The sequence below is a fragment of the Mustelus asterias genome, chromosome 13 (assembly GCF_964213995.1).
Source record: "Mustelus asterias chromosome 13, sMusAst1.hap1.1, whole genome shotgun sequence".
Taxonomy (NCBI): Eukaryota; Metazoa; Chordata; class Chondrichthyes; order Carcharhiniformes; family Triakidae; genus Mustelus; species Mustelus asterias.
In genome coordinates, this window is record NC_135813.1 from 3,531,114 (window position 1) to 3,552,426 (window position 21,313).

The 21,313-nt window shown below is 45.5% G+C and overlaps 1 protein-coding gene across 1 annotated transcript in view; it reads left to right on the top strand.

Annotated features, from left to right (window-relative positions):
- Positions 1-21,313, top strand: part of cel.2 (carboxyl ester lipase, tandem duplicate 2) — a 37,609-nt gene that overhangs the window by 6,615 nt on the left and 9,681 nt on the right. The window contains exons 2-4 of the mRNA XM_078227541.1: positions 13,073-13,220; positions 16,983-17,102; positions 20,275-20,472. Coding sequence (XP_078083667.1) covers positions 13,073-13,220; positions 16,983-17,102; positions 20,275-20,472 — 466 coding nt within the window. The remainder of the gene's footprint in view (positions 1-13,072; positions 13,221-16,982; positions 17,103-20,274; positions 20,473-21,313) is intronic.

The window sequence follows — 21,313 nt, forward strand, 5'->3', positions numbered from 1 at the left end:
ACAGAAATAATTTACAAAAAGGAAGAAAGGAGTTACAACTGTGAAGAAGAGAATATCTAGAAATATGATGAGAAACTCCAGGTGAAGGAGCAGCGCTCCGAAAGCTCGTGATTCCAAATAAACCTGTTGGATTTTAACCTGGTATTGTGAGACTTCTTACTGTGTCCACCTCAGTCAAACATCGGCATCTCCACATCATGGTTGGAGAACATAAAGCTTAACTGGAGTGCTGTCAACAGACTAGTCAATGTCAAAACAGACCTATAGCACCTTCTGGATAAATACAGGAGTGTATTCGAAGAGACACTTCTTCAATGAAGGGAGTTTGAATGAAGCAGAAGATAAAGCCAAATAGTCAACCAAAAAGTTCAAAACAAGAGCAGTGCCATCTGCAATTCATTCCAAGAAGAAGAATTAGTACTACTTGTTAACACTGATGTGTTAGAGCCAGTTACAATAAGTGACTGGGCTACTCCCATCGTACCTGCCATGAAACCAAATTGTTCAGTTCGTATTTGTGGTGATTTTAATACAACCATAAATCCAGTGTTGTGTGCCGAATCTGATGCAATTGAGATTCTTTCTCGGATTAGTAAATTATAATGATGAATTTGTTCCTAACTTAGCTACATTAGTGAAGCCATTTCATAATTTACTATGTACGAAACAGTCATGGGACTGGACAACAGATTGTGAGAAAGCACACAAGGATGTCAAAGATGCTTTGCAGAAGTCTGGAGTATTGGTTCATTTTAATTTGAAGCTATCATTACTGCTTGCTTGCGATGCTTCACCTTATGGAGTAGGGTCAGTAGTTTCACATATTATGCCTTCAAGGAGAAGAAAGACCAACAGCTTTTGCTTTGCGTATCTGACTATACAAAGAACAAGGAACAAAGAACAATACAGCACAGGAACAGGCCCTTCGGCCCTCCAAGCCCGTGCCACTCCCTGGTCCAACTAGACCATTCTTTTGTATCCCTCCATTCCCACTCCGTTCATATGGCTATCTAGATAAGTCTTAAACGTTCCCAGTGTGTCCGCCTCCACCACCTTGCCTGGCAGCGCATTCCAGGCCCCCACCACCCTCTGTGTAAAATATGTCCTTCTGATATCTGTGTTAAACCTCCCCCCCTTCACCTTGAACCTATGACCCCTCGTGAACGTCACCACCGACCTGGGAAAAAGCTTCCCACCGTTCACCCTATCTATGCCTTTCATAATTTTATACACCTCTATTAAGTCTCCCCTCATCCTCCGTCTTTCCAGGGAGAACAACCCCAGTTTACCCAATCTCTCCTCATAACTAAGCCCCTCCATACCAGGCAACATCCTGGTAAACCTCCTCTGTACTCTCTCCAAAGCCTCCACGTCCTTCTGGTAGTGTGGCGACCAGAACTGGACGCAGTATTCCAAATGTGGCCGAACCAACGTTCTATACATCTGCAACATCAGACCCCAACTTTTATACTCTATGCCCTGTCCTATAAAGGCAAGCATGCCATATGCCTTCTTCACCACCTTCTCCACCTGTGACATCACCTTCAAGGATCTGTGGACTTGCACACCCAGGTCCCTCTGCGTATCTACACCCTTTATGGTTCTGCCATTTATCGTAAAGCTCCTCCCTACATTATTTCTACCAAAATGCATCACTTCGCATTTATCAGGATTGAACTCCATCTGCCATTTCTTTGCCCAAATTTCCAGCCTATCTATATCCTTCTGTAGCTTCTGATAATGCTCCTCACTTTCTGCAAGTCCTGCCAATTTTGTGTCGTCCACAAACTTACTGATCACCCCGGTTACACCTTCTTCCAGATCGTTTATATAAATCACAAACAGCAGAGGTCCCAATACAGAGCCCTGCGGAACACCACTAGTCACAGGCCTTCAGCCGGAAAAAGACCCTTCCACTACCACCCTCTGTCTTCTGTGACCAAGCCAGTTCTCCACCCATCTAGCCACCTCCCCCTTTATCCCATGAGATCCAACCTTTTTCACCAGCCTACCATGAGGGACTTTGTCAAACGCTTTACTAAAGTCCATATAGACGACATCCACGGCCCTTCCCTCGTCAACCATTCTGGTCACTTCTTCAAAAAACTCCACCAGGTTAGTGAGGCATGACCTCCCTCTCACAAAACCATGCTGACTATCGTTAATGAGTTTATTCCTTTCTAAATGCGCATACATCCTATAGTGCTGAATCTAACTATGCTCAGCAGAAAAAGAAGCATTGAATATAATTTTTGGCGTAAAAAGATTTAATCATTATTTATGTGGCATCATTTCTGATTATTGACTGATCATCAACCCTTAACTACCATCTTTAGGCTGTATAAAGCCATACCACCATTGGCCGATAGCCAATTGCAAAGATGGTCACTGATCTTATCTGCACATTCTTACAATATAAAGTATTATAATAGAGTCATAGAAGTTTACAGCAGAGAAACAGGTCTTCGGCCCAACTTGTCCATGCCGCCCTTTGTTTTAAACTCTGAAGCTAGTTCCAATTGCCCGCGTTTGGCCCATATCCCTCTATACCCATCATACCCATGTAACTGTCTAAGCGCTTTTTAAAAGACAAAATTGTACCCGTCTCTACTGCTATACCTCTGGCAGTTTGTTCCAGACACTCACCACCCTCTGTGTGAAAAAATTGCCCCTCTGGACCCTTTTGTATCTCTTCCCCCTCACCTTCAACCTATGCCCTCTAGTTTTAGACTCCCCTACCTGTGGGAAAAGGTATTGACTATCTAGCTGATCTATGCCCCTCATTATTTTATAGACCTCTATAAGATCACCCCTCAGTCTCCTACGCTCCAGAGAAAAAAGTCCCAGTCTATCCAGCCTTTCCTTATAACTCCAACCATCAAGTCCCAGTAGCATCCTAGTAAATCTTTTCTGCACTCTTTCTAGTTTAATTATATCCTTTCTATAATAGGGTGACCAGAACTGTACACAGTATTCCAAGTGTGGCCTTACCAATGTCTTGTGCAACTTCAACAAGACATTCCAACTCCTGTATTCAATGTTCTGACCAATGAAACCAAGCATGCCGAATGCCTTCTTCACCACTCTGTCCACCTGTGATTCCACTCCACTCCAAACTTGGTTGAATCTGAGTTGCCTGATGATTGTGTCTCTGCAACTATACCACGTGAGAATGATGCAGAATTAGTTCCCACACTCGCATCACATGACCTCTCCCCGGACTTACATTTTTAAAGTGCTGTCCATTAGCATGGCACTCTGATTTATGAACTGAAGAGTTCATAAATCAGAGTGCCATGCTAATGCTGATGCATTATCACACTTACCTTTACCTATTGAGCAGATACCACCAACTAGTTTGCTAACATTCTTTATTTTTCACTAGTAGATCATTTGCCTGTGACAACTTCTCAAATTCAGAGACAGACCAGAAATGATCTGTGATGGGGAAGGTGATGGCTATGGTATTGAAAGTTTAAAGTTTATTGATTAGTTTTACAAGTAGGCTTACATTAACAGCGCAAAAAATTAACACTACATTAAAACGCATTATCCACATCCTTTTTTGAAACCATATGCGTCAAGAAACCTTGAATTGATCATCCAACTCAATCTGAGTGATCATTCCTCCTAGTCTTTGTGGGAGAGTTCTTGAACAACTACATGAAGGACCTCCTGATATTGTCCAGATGAAGGAATTAGCACATAGTTATTTTTGGTGGCCGGGTCTGGGTTCTCTGATTGAAGAAAAAGTGGGACAGTGTCAATCCTGAGCACAAATAAGAAATACACCCTATTGTCTTCTTTACACTCTGAGGGAGTAGCCTAAAATGCCATGGCAATGATTACATGTAGATTTTTCTGATCTGTTTGAGAGTTACATATTCTTTGTCATAATTGATGCACGCTCGAAGTGGCCAGAAGTTTATCATGAGATCTACTACAGCTGAACAAACCATTGAAAAACTTGGTGAAATCTTTGCAAGATTTGGTAAACCGAAACAGACTAGCAGGGTTGCGGGGATAGGGCCGGGGTGGGATTATTGTTGGTGTAGGCTCGATGGGCCAAATGGCCTCCATGTGCACTGCGTGGATTCTATGATTATTACTCTTAAAGGGAACAATGTTTGATTTGTCATTGCCTCCAGAAACTTTAGCGATAGTAGAGCGTCAACAACAATCTCAAGTTGTTGGAAGATAAGTGAAACCATGCTCATTTCAACAAGGAGATCGAGTGTTAGTGTGTAACTATGCCATGAGTGAGAAATAGGTACCAGCCATAGATTTAGCAAAAACAGGTCCAATTTCTTGTAAGGTTCAAACCGAAGATGAACTAGTTTGGCGACCAATTGTTGTCATCTCGAAAAGATTTCCCGGAATCATCCCCAGAAGTACCAACTTCTTTAGTCCCTAGTCTTGTGACTACTACTACGGAACACTTGGTTGAATCTGAGTTGCCTGATGATTGTGTCTCTGCAAATATACCACGTGAGAATGATGCAGAATTAGTTCCCGCGCTCGCATCACGTGACCTCCCCCAGACTTACATTTTTAAGGTGCTGTTCAGAACCTCATGACAACTAAAGCTGCTTTTCAGCTAATAAGTGTTTAGAAGTATAGTCTCTGCTTTAGGAAACAGCAGAGATTTTGCACAGGGTCAGCTCCCACAACTACAGTGAGATGCCAAGACAATGAAACAAGTTCCTTGAGGGATAAATATTGGTCAATGCACTAGAACACAAATCTCCTGCTTTCTTCAAAGCAGCAGCTGTGGGATATTTTACATCCACCTGGGAGGGCAGACAGGTGCCAATGTTTATCATTTTATCTGCCAGACAGCACTGACATTAGTTATAGAACAATGAGATCGAGGGGTACAGGTTTAGCTCCAGTGGAGTCACAGGTGGACAGAGTGGAGAAGAAGGCATTCAGCATGCTTGGTTTCATTGGTCAGAACATTGAATACAGGAGTTGGGACGTCTTGTTGAAGTTGTACAAGACATTGGTAAGACCACACATGGAATACTGTGTACAGTTCTGGTCACCCTTTTATAGAAAGTCTATTATTGAACTAGTAAGAGTTCAGGAAAGATTTACTAGCATGCTACCAGGACTTGATAGTTTGAATTATAAGGAGAGGCTGAATAGACTGGGACTTTTTTCCCTGGAGCGTAGGAGGCTGAGGGGTGATCTTATAGAGGTCAATAAAATAACGAGGGGCATAGATCAGCTAGATAATCAACACCTTTTCCTAAAGTTAGGGGAGTCTAAAACTAGAGGGCAAAGGTTTAAGCTGAGAGGGGAGAGATACAAAAGGGTCCAGAGGGGCAATTCTTTTTCACACAGAAGGTGGTGAGTGTCTGGAATGAGCTGCCAGAGTTAGTAGTAGTGGCAGGTATAATTCTGTCTTTTAAAAAAGTGTTTAGTCAGTTACATGGGTAAGATGGGTATAGAGGGATATTGGCCAAATGCACATAATTGGGACTAGCTCAGTGGTTAAAATAAAGGGGGCGGCATGGACAAGTTGGGCCGAAGGGCCTGTTTCCATGCTGTAAATCTCTATGGCTCTATGACAACAGTGGGGGGGGAGCTGTTGTCCTGGATTTTGAACTCATATCTTTGGAATGGAATTTGAACCCACAACAGAAGACGAAAGTGCTACTTTCTGAGCTGCAGCCAACACTGTCATGGCTGCCATGGAACCGTCAAGGTTGACATTGGTTGAGTTATAATACTATCATTGATGCCAAATAGAATTGGCGCAATCTCAGGAAAGTTCAGCTCCCTAGAGACTGAGCCTTGAGCTGAGAGTCTGGCTCCGTCTCACGCTCTGTTTGGGGAATGGGGTCAGGCTCTGAACAGATGGCAATAATTGATGTCACATGTTTTTTTCAATGAGATGGTTGGCGAGTGAATTGCACCATACTATACCTTTGAGTATGGAATATTGGCTCTTTCCTCCTCAGAACATGTTCCATTTTTCCTGAACTTTCTCATTAAATCTTTTTTAGACCTTAGGGTTTAGGCAGTTGAAGCACGTCCCCCACAATGGTGGGACAATGAAAACTGGGGATGTACAATAGACATCAATTGGAAGAACGCAGAGTTCTTGGACATTCACTGGACTGTAAGATCTGATTTTGATTTGATTTATTATCGTCACATGTTTTAGTGTACAATGAAAAGTATTGTTTCTTGCGCATTATACAGACAAAGCATACCGTTCATACAGAAGGAAAGGATAGAGTGCAGAATGTAGTGTTAAGTCATAGGTAGGGTGTAGAGAAAGATCAACTTAATGCGAGATAGGTCCATTCAAAAGTCTGACAGCAGCAGGGAAGAAGCTGTTCTTGAGTCGGTTGGTATGTGACCTCAGACTTTTGTATCTTTTTTCCAATGGAAGAAGGTGGAAGAGAGAATGTTCAGGGTGCGTGGGATCCTTAATTATGCTGGCTGCTTTGCCGGGCAGTGGGAAATGTAGACAGAGTCAATGGATGAGAGGCTGGTTATTTTGGTAAGAGGGCCAGTGACGATGCTATTGAGGAATTCCAACACAAAGATGCGCACATCTTTGGACTGTGGGAGGAAACCGGAGCACCCGGAGGAAACCCATGTAGATACAGGGAGAACGTGCAAACTGCACACAGACAATGACCTGAGGCTGGAATTGAACCCAGGTCCCTGGCGCTGTGAGGCAGCAGTGCTAATCAATGTGCCACTGTGCCGCCCATAAGAAGTGTTAAGACGCAGGCCAGAAACTCTAAGGTGTTTTATGAAGAAAGCCTAGACCCTAGGTTTTTACATTTGATTTTGGCATTAGAGTGAGCATAAGATGTTTCACTCCAGGTTTGATTCAGTGACCCACTAGGAAGCTTTTACCAAACAAAATTTATTTAAGAACACAGTTAACATATGACAAAATGATTTAGCATAACTTTTACCACTTACAAGAATTAAACACAAGATGGAATAAACCTTACAGCTATCTATGATATTCCAAGTCAAACAACACCCGCAGACACACAGACCCGCAGACACACAGATACACAGACCCGCAGACACACAGACCCGCAGACACACAGACACACAGCCCTCTCCGGACTTGGCACAAAAAGCAAGTATGCTCACATGATGCTGGGTTTTTCAGCTTTTTAACACCTGCTGTGAATTGATCCTTTGAATGTTGAAATAAATCACTGAGGCTTCTCAGTCCTAGAACTTTCAGCATGGCTCTGGAGAGAGAGAGAGAGAGACAGAGACATTGTCTGCCTCTACTAGCTGTCTGTCTGCAACAAACAGACAGCAGAATTTTCAACTCCAGAGAGAGAGGAAAACAAGAGCCACTGCTTTCTGTCTTACATCCAAACAGCATCTGAGAAAATGAAACTAAAACCTTGGACTTCTCTGTGGTAAAACAAAACTGTCCCCAGGCAGCACCTGACCTGTCACTCATGCTCCACCCAGCAATTCCAAAAGGATCCTAAAATCCCAGGACGCTGCATTAGGCCAGATTAAAAATAAACATGAGGTCCATTATATTGCCTCAGTAACAATTAGAGGAGACTGACTACAGACGTTGCAGCAACAATAAAATCTTGCAAAAGAACTGCTTGAAAAACTTGCAAAGAAACATGAATAAAATACATTTCTTAAAGGCAGAGTATCGTCACAGAAGGATGTGAATGTATAGGGGTGAGTGCAGAAGAGGTTTACAAGAATGGTTGCAAGGATGAGAAAGGTCAGTTTTAAGGATAGATTGGAGAGGGTGGGACTGTTCTCTTTGGAGAGAAGGAGGCTAAGAGGAGGTTTGATAGAGATGTTCAAAATCATGAGGGGGCTGGACAGAGCAGATAGAGAGAAACTGTTCCCGCTCGTAAAAGGATCAGGAATGAGAAGGGCACGCATTTAAAGTGATTTGCAAAAGAAGCAAATGTGATTTGAGAAAAAAACATTTTCATACAGCAAGTGTGGAGGATGGCACAGTGGTTAGCACTGCTGCCTCACAGTGCCAGGGACTCGGGTTCAATTTCGGCCTTGGGTCACTCTGTGTGGCGTTTGCACATTCTCCCCATGTCTGCATGGGTTTCCTCAGGTGCTCCAGTTTCCTCCCACAGTCCAAAGATGTGCGGGTTAGGTTGATTGGCCATGCTAGTGTCAGGGATTAGCAGGGTAAATAATGTTCAGTTACAAGAATAGGGCCTGGGTGGGATTGCAGTCGGTGCAAACTCGATGGGTTGAATGGCCTTTTTCTGCACTGTTAGGATTCTATAATAAGCGGTTGGGGTCTGGAATGTTCTGTCGGGAAGTGTGGTGGAGGCAGGTTCAAGAGGGCACTAGATGATTATTTGAATAGAAACAATGCGCAGTGGGTATGGGGAACGGCACTAAGTCATCATGCTCGTGTGGAGAGATGGTGCAGACACGGTGGGCCGAATGGCCTCGTTCTGTACAATAACAATTCAGTGTGATTGTGTGTGTAATTCACACACGTCTGCAGAAGTTCACCACACTCCTTGCTAACATCTGTTTATTGACCATGTGTTATTAAACTGACCTTGAAAGCCAGTCTTGCCTTAATGAAGCTTGTATCTACACCATGTTAAATGATAAGTCATTAAGATATGCTTGTGTACTCGAGTAAACAGATCAAACTTGGCAGCGTTGGATATAAATGTGAGGGGCTTGGATCCTGTGTGTGTGGATCTCTGAGAAATGGCTCGCTGGCAGATTCTGTGTTTTGTGCTCAGCTGTTGCCTCCTCGGTGCTGCAGCTAGAGCTACGGTGAGACACCACGCGCTGTCCGCTACTCGGTGATTTGGGCGGTAGGTCTGTTGGTATGTTGTCCTTTCCCTGGCACGGTGGTTAGCACTGCTGCCTCACAGCACCAGGGACCCGAGTTCAATTCCGGCCTCAGGTGACTGTGTGGAGTTTGCATGTTCTCTCTGTAACTGCGTGGGATTTACAACCATACAATAGAATCCCTACAGTGCAGAAGGAGGCCATTCAGCCCATCGCATCTGCACCAACCTTCCAACAGATCATCCCATCCACGCCCTATCCCCGTAACCCTGCGTATTTATGCAGCTAATCTCCCTGACACTAGAGTCATAGTCATAGAGGTTTACAGCATGGAAACAGGCCCTTCAGCCCAACTTGTCCATGCCGCCCCTTTTTTTAACCCCTAAGCTAGTCCCAATTGCCTGCGTTTGGCCTATATCCCTCTATACCCATTTTACTCATGTAACTATCTAAATGCTTTTTAAAAGACAAAATTATACCCGCCTCTATTACTACCTCTGGCAGCTTGTTCCAGACACTCATCACCCTCTATGTGAAGAAATTGCCCCTCTGAACCCTTTTGTATCTCTCCCCTCTCACCTTAAACCTATGCCCTCTAGCTTTAGACTCCCCTACCTTTGGGAAAAGATATTGACTATCTGGCTGATCTATGCCCTTCATTATCTTATAGACCTCTATAAGATCACCCCTAAGCCTCCTACGCTCCAGAGAAAAAAGTCCTAGTCTATCCAGCCTCTCCTTATAACTCAAACCATCAAGTCCTGGTAGCATCCTAGTAAATCTTTTCTGCACTCTTTCTAGTTTAATTATATCCTTTCTATAATAGGGTGACCAGAACTGTACACAGTATTCCAAATGTGGCCTTACCAATGTCTTGTACAACTTCAACAAGACGTCCCAACTCCTGTATTCAATGTTCTGGCCAATGAAACCAAGCATGCCGAATGCCTTCTTCACCACTCTGTCCACCTGTGACTCCACTTTCAATGAGCTATGAACCTGTACCCCTAGATCTCTTTGTTCTGTAACTCTCCTCAACGCCCTACCATTAACTGAGTAAGTCCTGCCCTTGTTCGATCAACCAAAATGCATCACCTTGCATTTATCTAAATTAAACTCCATCTGCCATTCATCAGCCCACTGGCCCAATAGATCAAGATCCCGTTGCAATCCAAGATAACCTTCTTCACTGTCCACTATGCCACCAATCTTGATGTCACCTGCAAACTTACTAACCAATGCCTCCAAGTTCTCATCTAAATCATTAATATAAATGACAAGTAACAGTGGACCCATCACTGATCCCTGAGGCACACCGCTGGCCCAGGCCTCCAGTTTGAAAAACAACCCTGTACAACCACCATCTGTCTTCTGTCATCAAGCCAATTTTGTATCCATTTGGCTACCTCACCCTGGATCCCGTGAGATTTAACCTTATGCAACAACCTACTATGCAGTACCTTGTCAAAAGCCTTGCTAAAGTCCATGTAGACAACATCAACTGCACTGCCCTTATCTACCTTCTTGGTTACCCCTTCAAAAAACTCAATCAAATTTGTGAGACATGATTTTCCACTCACAAAGCCATGCTGACTGTCCTGAATCAGTCCTTGCGTCTCTAAATGCCTGTAGATCCTGTCTCTCAAAATACCTTCTAACAACTTACCCACTACCGATATGAGGCTCACCGGCCTGTAGTTCCCAGGTTTTTCCCTGCAGCCCTTCCTAAACAAAGACATAGCATTTGCCACCCTCCACTCTTCAAGAGTCAATTTAGCATGGCCACTCAGTCTAACCCGCACATCTTTGGACTATGGGAGAAAACCGGAACACCCGGAGGAAAGCCACACAGACACAGGGAGAACATGCAGACACCGCACAGTCACCCAAGGCCAGAACTGAACTCGAGTGTCTGGTGCTGTGAGGCAGCAGAACTAATCATTGTGCCACTATGCCATTCCAATCTTGAGGAAAGGACAGCATTCTTCCGGGTGCTCTGGTTTCCTCCAACAGTTCAAAGATGTGCAGGTTAGGAGGATTAACAGGGAAAATACATGGGGCTAAGGGGATTGGGCCTGGGTGGGATGATGTGTTGAAGGTCAGTGCAGACTCAATCGGCTGGATGGCCTCCTTATGCACTGTAGGGATTCTATGATTACTTTAGTTTCAACTCACAGACATGTGAAAGTCCTGTAGTAGCTGGAAATGTTTTGTGTAACAGGGCTGGGGCAGTGCAGACCGATTATAAATCTAGGCATGTTATACACACCTAAAACAACCTGTCACTCAGCACAATGCAACCTCCGAGAAAGCATAGGAACGGCTGGGAAATCCTGATACCATATAGCAACCGTAGGGAATCTCCGATATTGTGTTAAAACACATCCGTCAGAGGCGGCTTCACCCTGTATCATGAGAATTCTTCCAGGGATGAGAAAGTTCAGTTAGGTAGGTAGATTGGAGAAATTAGGGATGTTTTCCTTGGATAAGAGAAAGTTGAGGGGGGAAATTGATAGAGGTGTTCAAAATCAGGAAAGGTCTGGACAGAGTAGACAGGGAGAAACTGTGGAAGGATCTAGAATCAGAGGGCACAGGTTTAAGTTAATTAGCAAAAGGAGCAATGTTAACATGAGGAAAGACCTTTTTACGTCGTGAATGGTTGGGGTCTGGAACGCAGTGCCTGTGAATGTGCTGGAGGTAGATTCAATCAAGGCTCTCAAAAGGGAATTATTTCATTATTGAAAAAGAAAAAATGTGCAGGGTTACAGAAAGAAGTCAGGGGAATGGTATTGGGCGAATTGCTTGTGCAAAGGGCCTGCACAAACACGACAGGCCAAAAGAGCTCCATCTGGGTTCTAATCTTTCTATTATTCTATTGCCATGCTGTACCTGTCCTGCGAGTGTTTGATGGGGACAGTGTAGAGGGAGCTTTATTCTGTATCTAACCCCGTGCTGTACCTGTCCTGGGAGTGTTTGATGGGGACAGTGTAGAGGGAGCTTTACTCTGTATCTAACCCTGTGCTGTACCTGTCCTGGGAGTGTTTGATGGGGGACAGTGCAGAGGGAGCTTTACTCTGTATCTAACCCCATGCTGTACCTGTCCTGGGAGTGTTTGATGGGGACAGTGTGGAGGGAGCTTTACTCTGTATCTAACCCCGTGTTGTACCTGTCCTGGGAGTGTTTGATGGGGGACAGTGCAGAGGGAGCTTTACTCTGTATCTAACCCCGTGCTGTACCTGTCCTGGGAGTGTTTGATGGGGACAGTGTGGAGGGAACTTTACTCTGTATCTAACCCCGTGCTGTACCTGTCCTGGGAGTGTTTGATGGGGACAGTGTGGAGGGAGCTTTACTCTGTATCTAACCCTGTGCTGTATCTGTCCTGGGAGTGTTTGATGGGGACAGTGTAGAGGGAGCTTTACTCTGTATCTAACCCCGTGCTGTACCTGTCCTGGGAGTGTTTGATGGGGACAGTGTGGAGGGAGCTTTACTCTGTATCTAACCCTGTGCTGTATCTGTCCTGGGAGTGTTTGATGGGGACAGTGTAGAGGGAGCTTTACTCCATCTAACTCCATGCTGTACCTGCCCTGGGAGTGTTTGATGGGGACAGTGTAGAGGGAGCTTTACTCCATCTAACTCCATGCTGTACCTGCCCTGGGAGTGTTTGATGGGGACAGTGTAGAGGGAGCTTTACTCCATCTAACTCCATGCTGTACCTGCCCTGGGAGTGTTTGATGGGGACAGTGTAGAGGGAGCTCTACTCCATCTAACTCCATGCTGTACCTGTCCTGGGAGTGTTTGATGGGGACAGTGTAGAGGGAGCTTTACTCTGTATCTAACCCCGTGCTGTACCTGTCCTGGGAGTGTTTGATGGGGACAGTGTAGAGGGAGCTTTACTCTGTATCTAACCCTGTGCTGTACCTGTCCTGGGAGTGTTTGATGGGGTCAGTGTAGAGGGAGCTTTACTCTGTATCTAACCCTGTGCTGTACCTGTCCTGGGAGTGTTTGATGGGGGACAGTGTAGAGGGAGCTTTACTCTGTATCTAACCCTGTGCTGTACCTGTCCTGGGAGTGTTTGATGGGGGACAGTGTAGAGGGAGCTTTACTCTGTATCTAACCCCGTGCTGTACCTGTCCTGTTTCTGTCTTTACTTTTTCTGTTTCGCTGATTTTCCCGCTGCTGAATTTCTCTTTCTTCCTCTGAATCTCTCTCTTCACTCCTTTTCTGATTCACTCTCTCTCTCCATCTCTCATTCTCTGTCTCTTCTTCCCTGTAGCTGGGTGTAGTGCAAACTGAAGGTGGTCTTGTGGAAGGAATTAATAAACGCGATGGGTTTTTCGCCTCGGTGGATATTTTCAAAGGAATTCCTTTTGCCGCATCTCCAAGACGATTCGAGAAGGCTGACCCCCATCCCGGATGGTCTGGTAACTCATTTCCTTTTCCCTTTTCGCTTCTGTCTTCATTTAAAAATGGATAAAAATCACTACACCCTATCCTCTGAAGTAGCCGCTTACAGCAGTGTAGAGAGGCACTGAGTAGAGGCCAGGGAAATTAGAAAATCAGAGTTATCCTGAATACTCTTAAACTCAACATGTTTCTCTTTATTCATTCATGGGACATGAGCGTCGCTGGCTGGCCAGCACTATAGCCCATCCCTAGTTGCCCTTGAACCGAATGGCTCAGAGGGCAGTTGCGAGTCAACCACATTGCTGTGGCTCTGGAGTCACGTGTAGGCCAGACCAGGTAAGGACGGCAAATTTCTTTCCCTGAAGGACATTAGTGAACCAGATGGGTTTTTCCAACAATCAACAATGGTTTCATGGTCATCAGTAGATTCTTAATTCCAGATATTTTTTATTGAATTTAAATTCCACCGTGGCGGGATTCGAACCCAGAACATTAGCTGAGTTTCTGGACTAATAGATAACACCACCAGGCCATCGCCTCCGCACTCAACTGGTCGAACTTTCACCTCTGACTCGGACGATTGTCAGTTCAATTCTCACTCCAGAGACCTGAGCACAAAATCCAGCAAAGTCCACACTCCAGATATCAGAGAACACAATCCCGGCCGACTATCCTGGTACAGAAACAAGAGAGTGCTGCATTGTCAAAGGTGCCATTTTGTTGGATGCAATATTAATCCAAGATGCCATCTGCCCTCGCAGGTGGATATAAAATATGCTTCCATCATTATTTTACAAAATAATGTTGTCCCAGCCACTATTTATCCATTCTTACCCACCTCCCAACAGGGATATATTTCAAAAAGTGCTGTGAAGTGCTTTGGGACATCATGAGATCATAAAACCATACAAATCAGGAGCAGGACTCGGTCACTTGGCCCCGAGCCTGCTCCCCCATTCAGTAAGATCATGGCTGATCTGATTGTAAAAGCTAAAATTTATTTATTAGTGTCACAAGTAGGTTTATATTCACACTGCAATGAAGTTACTGTGAAAATCCCCTAGTCGCCACATTCCGGCACCTGTTCAGGTACACTGAGGGAGAATTTAGCATGGCCAATGCACCTAACCAGCATATCTTTCAGACTGTGGGAGGAAACCGGAGCACCCGGAGGAAACCCACGCAGACACGGGGAGAACGTGCAGACTCCGCACAGACAGCGACCCAAGCTGGGAATGGAACCCGTGTGCTATGAGACAGCAGTGCTAACCACTGTGCCACCGTGCTGCCTACACTGTGCCACCCACATTACTGCCCACCCCAAGTACCTTTCACCCACTTGTTAATCAAGAGTCTATCTCGCTCTGTCTTAGAAATATTTGAAGACTCAGCTCCCACTGTCTCTTCAGGAAGAGAGTTCCAGAGACTCACCACCCCTCTGAGAAAAGAAATTTCCTCATTTCTGTCTTAAAAGGGCGACACATTTTTAAACAGTGACGCCTAGTTCTAGATTCTTCCACAAGAGGGAACGTCCTCTCCACATCCACCCTGTCACCATCCCCTCAGGATCTTAAAGGTTTTGATCAAGTCACTTCTAATGATGATCATGATTGTTGTAAAAACCCACCTGGTTCACTAATGTCCTTTAGGGAAGGCAATCTGCCATCCTTACCCGGTCTGACCTACATGTGACTCCAGGTCCACAGCAATGTGGTTGACTCTTAAATGTGCTCAGGGATGGGCAATAAATGCTGCCCAGCCAGTGATACCCGCAAACCCTGAAGCTATGGAAATCCCTCCCTAAACCTCTTGAACTCCCTTTCTTCCTTAGTCACTGTGGCTCAGTGTCTAATGTTGTTTCATAATCGTTCCAGTGAAGCACTTCGTTTTATTATGTCAAAGGTGCCATATAAATATAAGTTGTTGTTGTAGTTGACCACATTCTGGTTAAAAGATATTATGGATTCTGCTTCCACCATTGTTTCCTCGCCGAGGGTGCATTGGCCGTGCTAAATTCTCCCTCGGTGTACCCGAACAGGCTCCGGAGTGTGACGACTCTGGGGGATTTCCACTGTAACTTCATTGCAGTGTTAATGTAAGCCTACCTGTGACACTAATAAATAGACTTAAACTTTGAAAATGTCATTACAACCCTCTGTAAATAAATCCGAGATATTTTCTAACCCTACCTGGATAACAGATCAGTGATGATGTGGAGATACCAGCGTTGGACTGGGGTAAACACAGTAAGAAGTTTAACAACACCAGGTTAAAGTCCAACAGGTTTATTTGGTAGCAAAAGCCACACAAACTTTCGGAGCTCTTAGCCCCTTCTTCAGGTGAGTGGGAATTCTGTTCACAAACAGAGCTTATAAAGACACAGACTCAATTTACATGAATAATGGTTGGAATGCGAATACTTACAGCTAATCAAGTCTTTAAGAGACGAAACAATGTGAGTGGAGAGAGCATCAAGACAGGCTAAAAAGATGTGTATTGTCTCCAGACAAGACAGCCAGTGAAACTCTGCAGGTCCACGCAACTGTGGGAGTTACAAATAGTGTGACATGAACCCAATATCCCGGTTGAGGCCGTCCTCGTGTGTGCGGAACTTGGCTATCAGTTTCTGCTCAGCGACTCTGCGCTGTCGTGTGTCGCGAAGGCCGCCTTGGAGAACGCTTACCCGAATATCAGAGGCCGAATGCCCAGATCAGTGAGCAGCAGAATCAATCTGCACCTTTCTTGCAGTTAAATGTCCCAAAGTGCTTCACAGGAGTGTAAATGAAGCGAGCTTTCGCCATTTACATAGTATTTAAGTGAGTTGGATGTTCTTATCAATGACTGAAACCCCATCCCCACCCTCACTCCATCAGCCCTGCTCCAATCAAAGGCAACTTTCTGCAGATGCAGGAAATCTGAAATAAAAACAGACATTGCTGGAGATACTCAGCAGGCCAGGCAGCATCTGTGGAGAGAGGAACAGCGTTAATGTTTCTGGTTAATGACCTTTTGCTGTTATATGTGGTCTATCGAGGGCATGGTGGCTCAGTGGTTTGCACTGCAGCCTCATAGCGCCAGGAATCCGCCAGGGATCCGGGTTCGATTCCGGCCTTGGGTCACTGTCTGTGTGGAGTTTGCACGTTCGCCCCGTAACATAGAAACTGGAAGCAGGAGTAGACCCTTCGAGCCTGCTCCGCCATTCAACTTGATCATGGCTGATCAACGAATTCAATATCCTGATCCCCCCCTTCCTCCCATACCCCTTGATCCCTTTAACCCCAAGAGCTATATCTAATCTCTTCTTGAAATCAGACAACGTTTTGGCCTCAACTACTTTCTGTGGTAGTGAATTCCACACATTCACCACCGAATCAGTGTGGGTTTCCTCCCACAGTCCAAAGATGTGCAGCTTAGGTGGTTGGCCATGCTAAATTATTCTTTTGTGCCCAAGATGTATAGGTTAGGGGGATTAACAGATTAAATGCATGGGGTACGGGGTTAGGGTGGTAGGTGGGACTTGGGAAAATGCTCTATCGTGAAGTTGGTACACTTGATGGGCCAAATGGTCTCCTTCTGCACTGTAGGGATTCTATGATCCCTGTGCTTGTTCTGGACTGGGTCTAACTATTGCTGTTTACAGTTACCCCTGTTCCTGCATTACAACAGTGACAAGACTTCAAAAGTACGTCATTGGCTGTAAACTGCTTTATCAATGGCGCTACATAAATGCAAGTTTTTCTTTCCTTCTACTAACTCCTGGTGCTTGTGTTTATTTCCAGCTATTCTGAAAGCCAAAGATTTCAAACCCAGATGTTTGCAGATCACCTTGACACAGGATGCTGTCTTTGGGAGTGAAGATTGTCTCTACCTGAACATCTGGGTCCCTCACGGGAGAAAAGGTACAAAACAGAAGCAGCAAAAAACTAAAACATCTTAAAACTGTAGCCAGTTGAGTAACATCTCTGGCGGTGATGTGATACAGTTCACTCGGAGTCTGAGTTACTGTGGCAAAGTGCACTTTGACAAGCACATTGCAGTCTGGAGCTATAGATAGTGATGGTAGAGGCCCCAACATTCCTTCCATTGCAGGGCCGACCAGAAATCATTCCCACTCTCACCACCTGCCACTGAGTGTGTTTTGGAGAGATTTGCATCCTGTTCAGCCACATTCTGAATGTACCTTCCAAGGCTCTGGGTGGGATTCGAAACCAGAGCTTCTGACTTGGAGTTAGGGATGCTACCCACTGCACCACAAGACCTCCTCACTAATGTCCAACAATTTTAGAATCATAGATACCGAAAGTGCAGAAAGAGGCCTTTTGGCCCATCGAGCCTGCACTGATAACAATCCCACCCTGGCCCTATCCCCATAATCCCACATAGTTACCCTACTAATCCCCTGGATATCCTCCTAACACTAAGGGGCAATGTAGCTTGGCCAATCAACCTAATCAGCACATCTTTCGGACTGTGGGAAGAAACCAGAGCACCCAGAGGAAACCCAAGCAGACACGGGGGAAAATGTGCAGATGCCGCACAGGTAGTGACCCAAGTCGGGAATCGAACCCAGGTCCCTGGTGCTGTGAGGCAGCAGTGCTAACCACTGCGCCACCATGACGCCCAAACAGCTTCATTGTTCTTTAAGAAATACTTTATTAACTTTTGTATTTGACAATACAAGGGATGTCAGTGTTGGGATGTGGTGTCTTTTTACCCTTCCTGCTGTTCGGGATGACATTGAGCTTTTCCTGATCCAGTGCAGGACAGAATTGACACAGCGGTAAGCATTTCTGACACTATTACAATAATGTGTCTTACACCCAATTGTAACTCCTTCCACTGTTCCACCTCACACATCAGTCATTCTTCTCCCCATTTGAAAAGAAGGCATGAGTTCATCACCCGAATCTCAATATACGCCACTGTTACAACCCAAATTCAGAAACCACACTGTGTTACAAGTCCTGTAGAATTTAAATTTATATCTAACCCAGTTTATAGCTGTACCTCCTGGGAGTATTTGATGGGGGACAGTGTAGAGGGAGCTTTACTCTGTATCTAACCCCGTGCTGTACCTGTCCTGGAGTGTTTGATGGGGACAGTGTAGAGGGAGCTTTACTCTGGATCTAACCCCGTGCTGTACCTGTCCTGGGGATGTTTGATGGGGACAGTGTAGAGGGAGCTTTACTCTGTATCTACCCCGTGCTGTACCTGTCCTGGGAGTGTTTGATGGGGACAGTGTAGAGGGAGCTTTACTCTGTATCTAACCCCGTGCTGTACCTGTCCTGGGGGTGTTTGATGGGGACAGTGTAGAGGGAGCTTTACTCTGTATCTAACCCCGTGCTGTACCTGTCCTGGGAGTGTTTGATGGGGGACAGTGTAGAGGGAGCTTTACTCTGTATCTAACCCCGTGCTGTACCTGTCCTGGGGGTGTTTGATGGGGACAGTGTAGAGGGAGCTTTACTCTGTATCTAACCCCGTGCTGTACCTGTCCTGGAGTGTTTGATGGGGACAGTGTAGGGTGAGCTTTACTCTGTATCTAACCCCGTGCTGTACCTGTCCTGGGAGTGTTTGATGGGGGACAGTGTAGAGGGAGCTTTACTCTGTATCTAACCCCGTGCTGTACCTGTCCTGGAGTGTTTGATGGGGACAGTGTAGAGGGAGCTTTACTCTGTATCTAACCCCGTGCTGTACCTGTCCTGGGGGTGTTTGATGGGGACAGTGTAGAGGGAGCTTTACTCTGTATCTAACCCCGTGCTGTACCTGTCCTGGGAGTGTTTGATGGGGACAGTGTAGAGGGAGCTTTACTCTGTATCTAACCCCGTGCTGTACCTGTCCTGGGGGTGTTTGATGGGGACAGTGTAGAGGGAGCTTTACTCTGTATCTAACCCCGTGCTGTACCTGTCCTGGGAGTGTTTGATGGGGGACAGTGTAGAGGGAGCTTTACTCTGTATCTAACCCCGTGCTGTACCTGTCCTGGGAGTGTTTGATGGGGGACAGTGTAGAGGGAGCTTTACTCTGTATCTAACCCCGTGCTGTACCTGTCCTGGGAGTGTTTGATGGGGGACAGTGTAGAGGGAGCTTTACTCTGTATCTAACCCCGTGCTGTACCTGTCCTGGGAGTGTTTGATGGGGACAGTGTAGAGGGAGCTTTACTCTGTATCTAACCCCGTGCTGTACCTGTCTTGGGAGTGTTTGATGTTGATACAGGCTAGTAAAAGAGAAGGACTATATATAACCATTAACATTTCTCTGAGAAGAAAACTCAATGTAAACAAAAATCAAACAGCTCAATTGCAATCCGAGTACAATTGAAGAGATGCTAAAGGAAATCTTTGAGTTTATTTGTAAACTTCAGTAGTTCCAATCATCAATGGTTGCACTGGTTTAACCTAATTGTTAAAATGCAGTGAATAAACTAAAAGAACAGTAATTACTGGAGAGACTCAGCAGGCCTGGCAGCTTCTGTGGAGACAGACACAGAGTTTCTGTTTCAAATTAGAATCCTACTGTGCAGATGGAGGCCATTCGGCCCATTGAGTCTGCACCGACCACAATCCCACCCAGGCCCTAGCCCCATAACCCCATGCATTTACCCTAGCTAGTCCCCCTGACACTAAGGGACAATTTAGCATGGCCAATCCACCTAACCCGCACATCTCTGGACTAATGACCTCTTTGAACAAAGAACAAAGAAAATTACAGCACAGGAACAGGCCCTTCAGCCCTCCAAGCCGGCACCGACCATGCTGCCCGACTGAACTAAAACCCCCTACCCTTCCGGGGACCATATCCCTCCATTCCCATCCTATTCATGTATTTGTCAAGATGCCCCTTAAAAGTCACTGTCGTATCTGCTTCCACTACCTCCCCCGGCAGTGAGTTCCAGGCACCCACCACCCTCTTGTTTGACCAGGTATCACCGACCCGGCACATTTCTCTGCTTCTCTCTCCACTGATGCTGCCTGACCTGCTGAGCTTCCCCAGTATTTCTGGTCTTGATTTCAGTTTTCCAGTGTGCTGTATTTTGCTTTTGTAACAATGTACAAACTGCTTCTCCCGCTTCCCTAGTGTCCATTGACCTGCCCGTCATGATCTGGATCTTTGGAGGAGGTTTCCTGGCAGGAGCGGGACATGGAGCCAACTTCCTGAAAAACTACCTGTATGACGGCAGAGAGATCGCCACTCGTGGCAAGGTGATTGTTGTCACCTTCAACTATCGGGTTGGCCCATTGGGCTTCCTGAGCACCGGAGATGCCAATGCACCAGGTTAGTATGAAATCCCTGAACTTAGCTGAGCTCTTGGGGCAAAACAAGGCGGCAACAGACAATAATATCATTGCAACAAGTTAACAGAATTGATCCAGTGGATAAGTGAACAAAAATACTGAACATTAAGCAATGGGAGGCAAGCTGCTTTCAATCCTTGCCCTTGGGAGTTGCCCAGACACAGATGATGTCTTCTCCATTCCACTCCTCCTCCTGTGCCAAGATCTCCAATGCCCCCGGCAGAGTTACCAGACTTTCAAAAATCAACACTGGGACACTTTGAAAATGATGTGGAGATGCCAGCGTTGGACTGGGGTAAACGCAGTAAGAAGTCTCACAACACCGGGTTAGTGCCACTTAAAACCGCTGCAACTGGAGCCGTGTCTGTGTGGAGCAAACTTACAGATCCCCGAATGGGAAGACTGCGAATCTGAAACAAAAACGAGAAGGTTGGAAGCAGACAGCGGGTTGGTCAACCTCTGAACTGGTTAATATTCCAGGAATTCCAGAATTCCCAGCTGTCAATCAGTAATCCATTGTCCTCACTCCCGAGGGTGGAGAAGATGAGGAAAAAGCCAAATTCTTTCCAGCAAAATGCTGACGTGTATTAACAATGCATCCCAAAGTTAACGTGCAAGTTGGCCAGCAAGTTCAGGGGATTAAGAACAGAGCATGAATTCTGAATCTTCAGAAATTGCTGGTCGATTTACGCCATTCCACCGTGCACTTTACACAAAGGCATCTGTGTAACACCATACCTTGTGCTATACCATACTCTGTGTAACACCATATCCTGTGTAATACCATACTCTGTGTGACACTATACTCTGTGTAATACCAT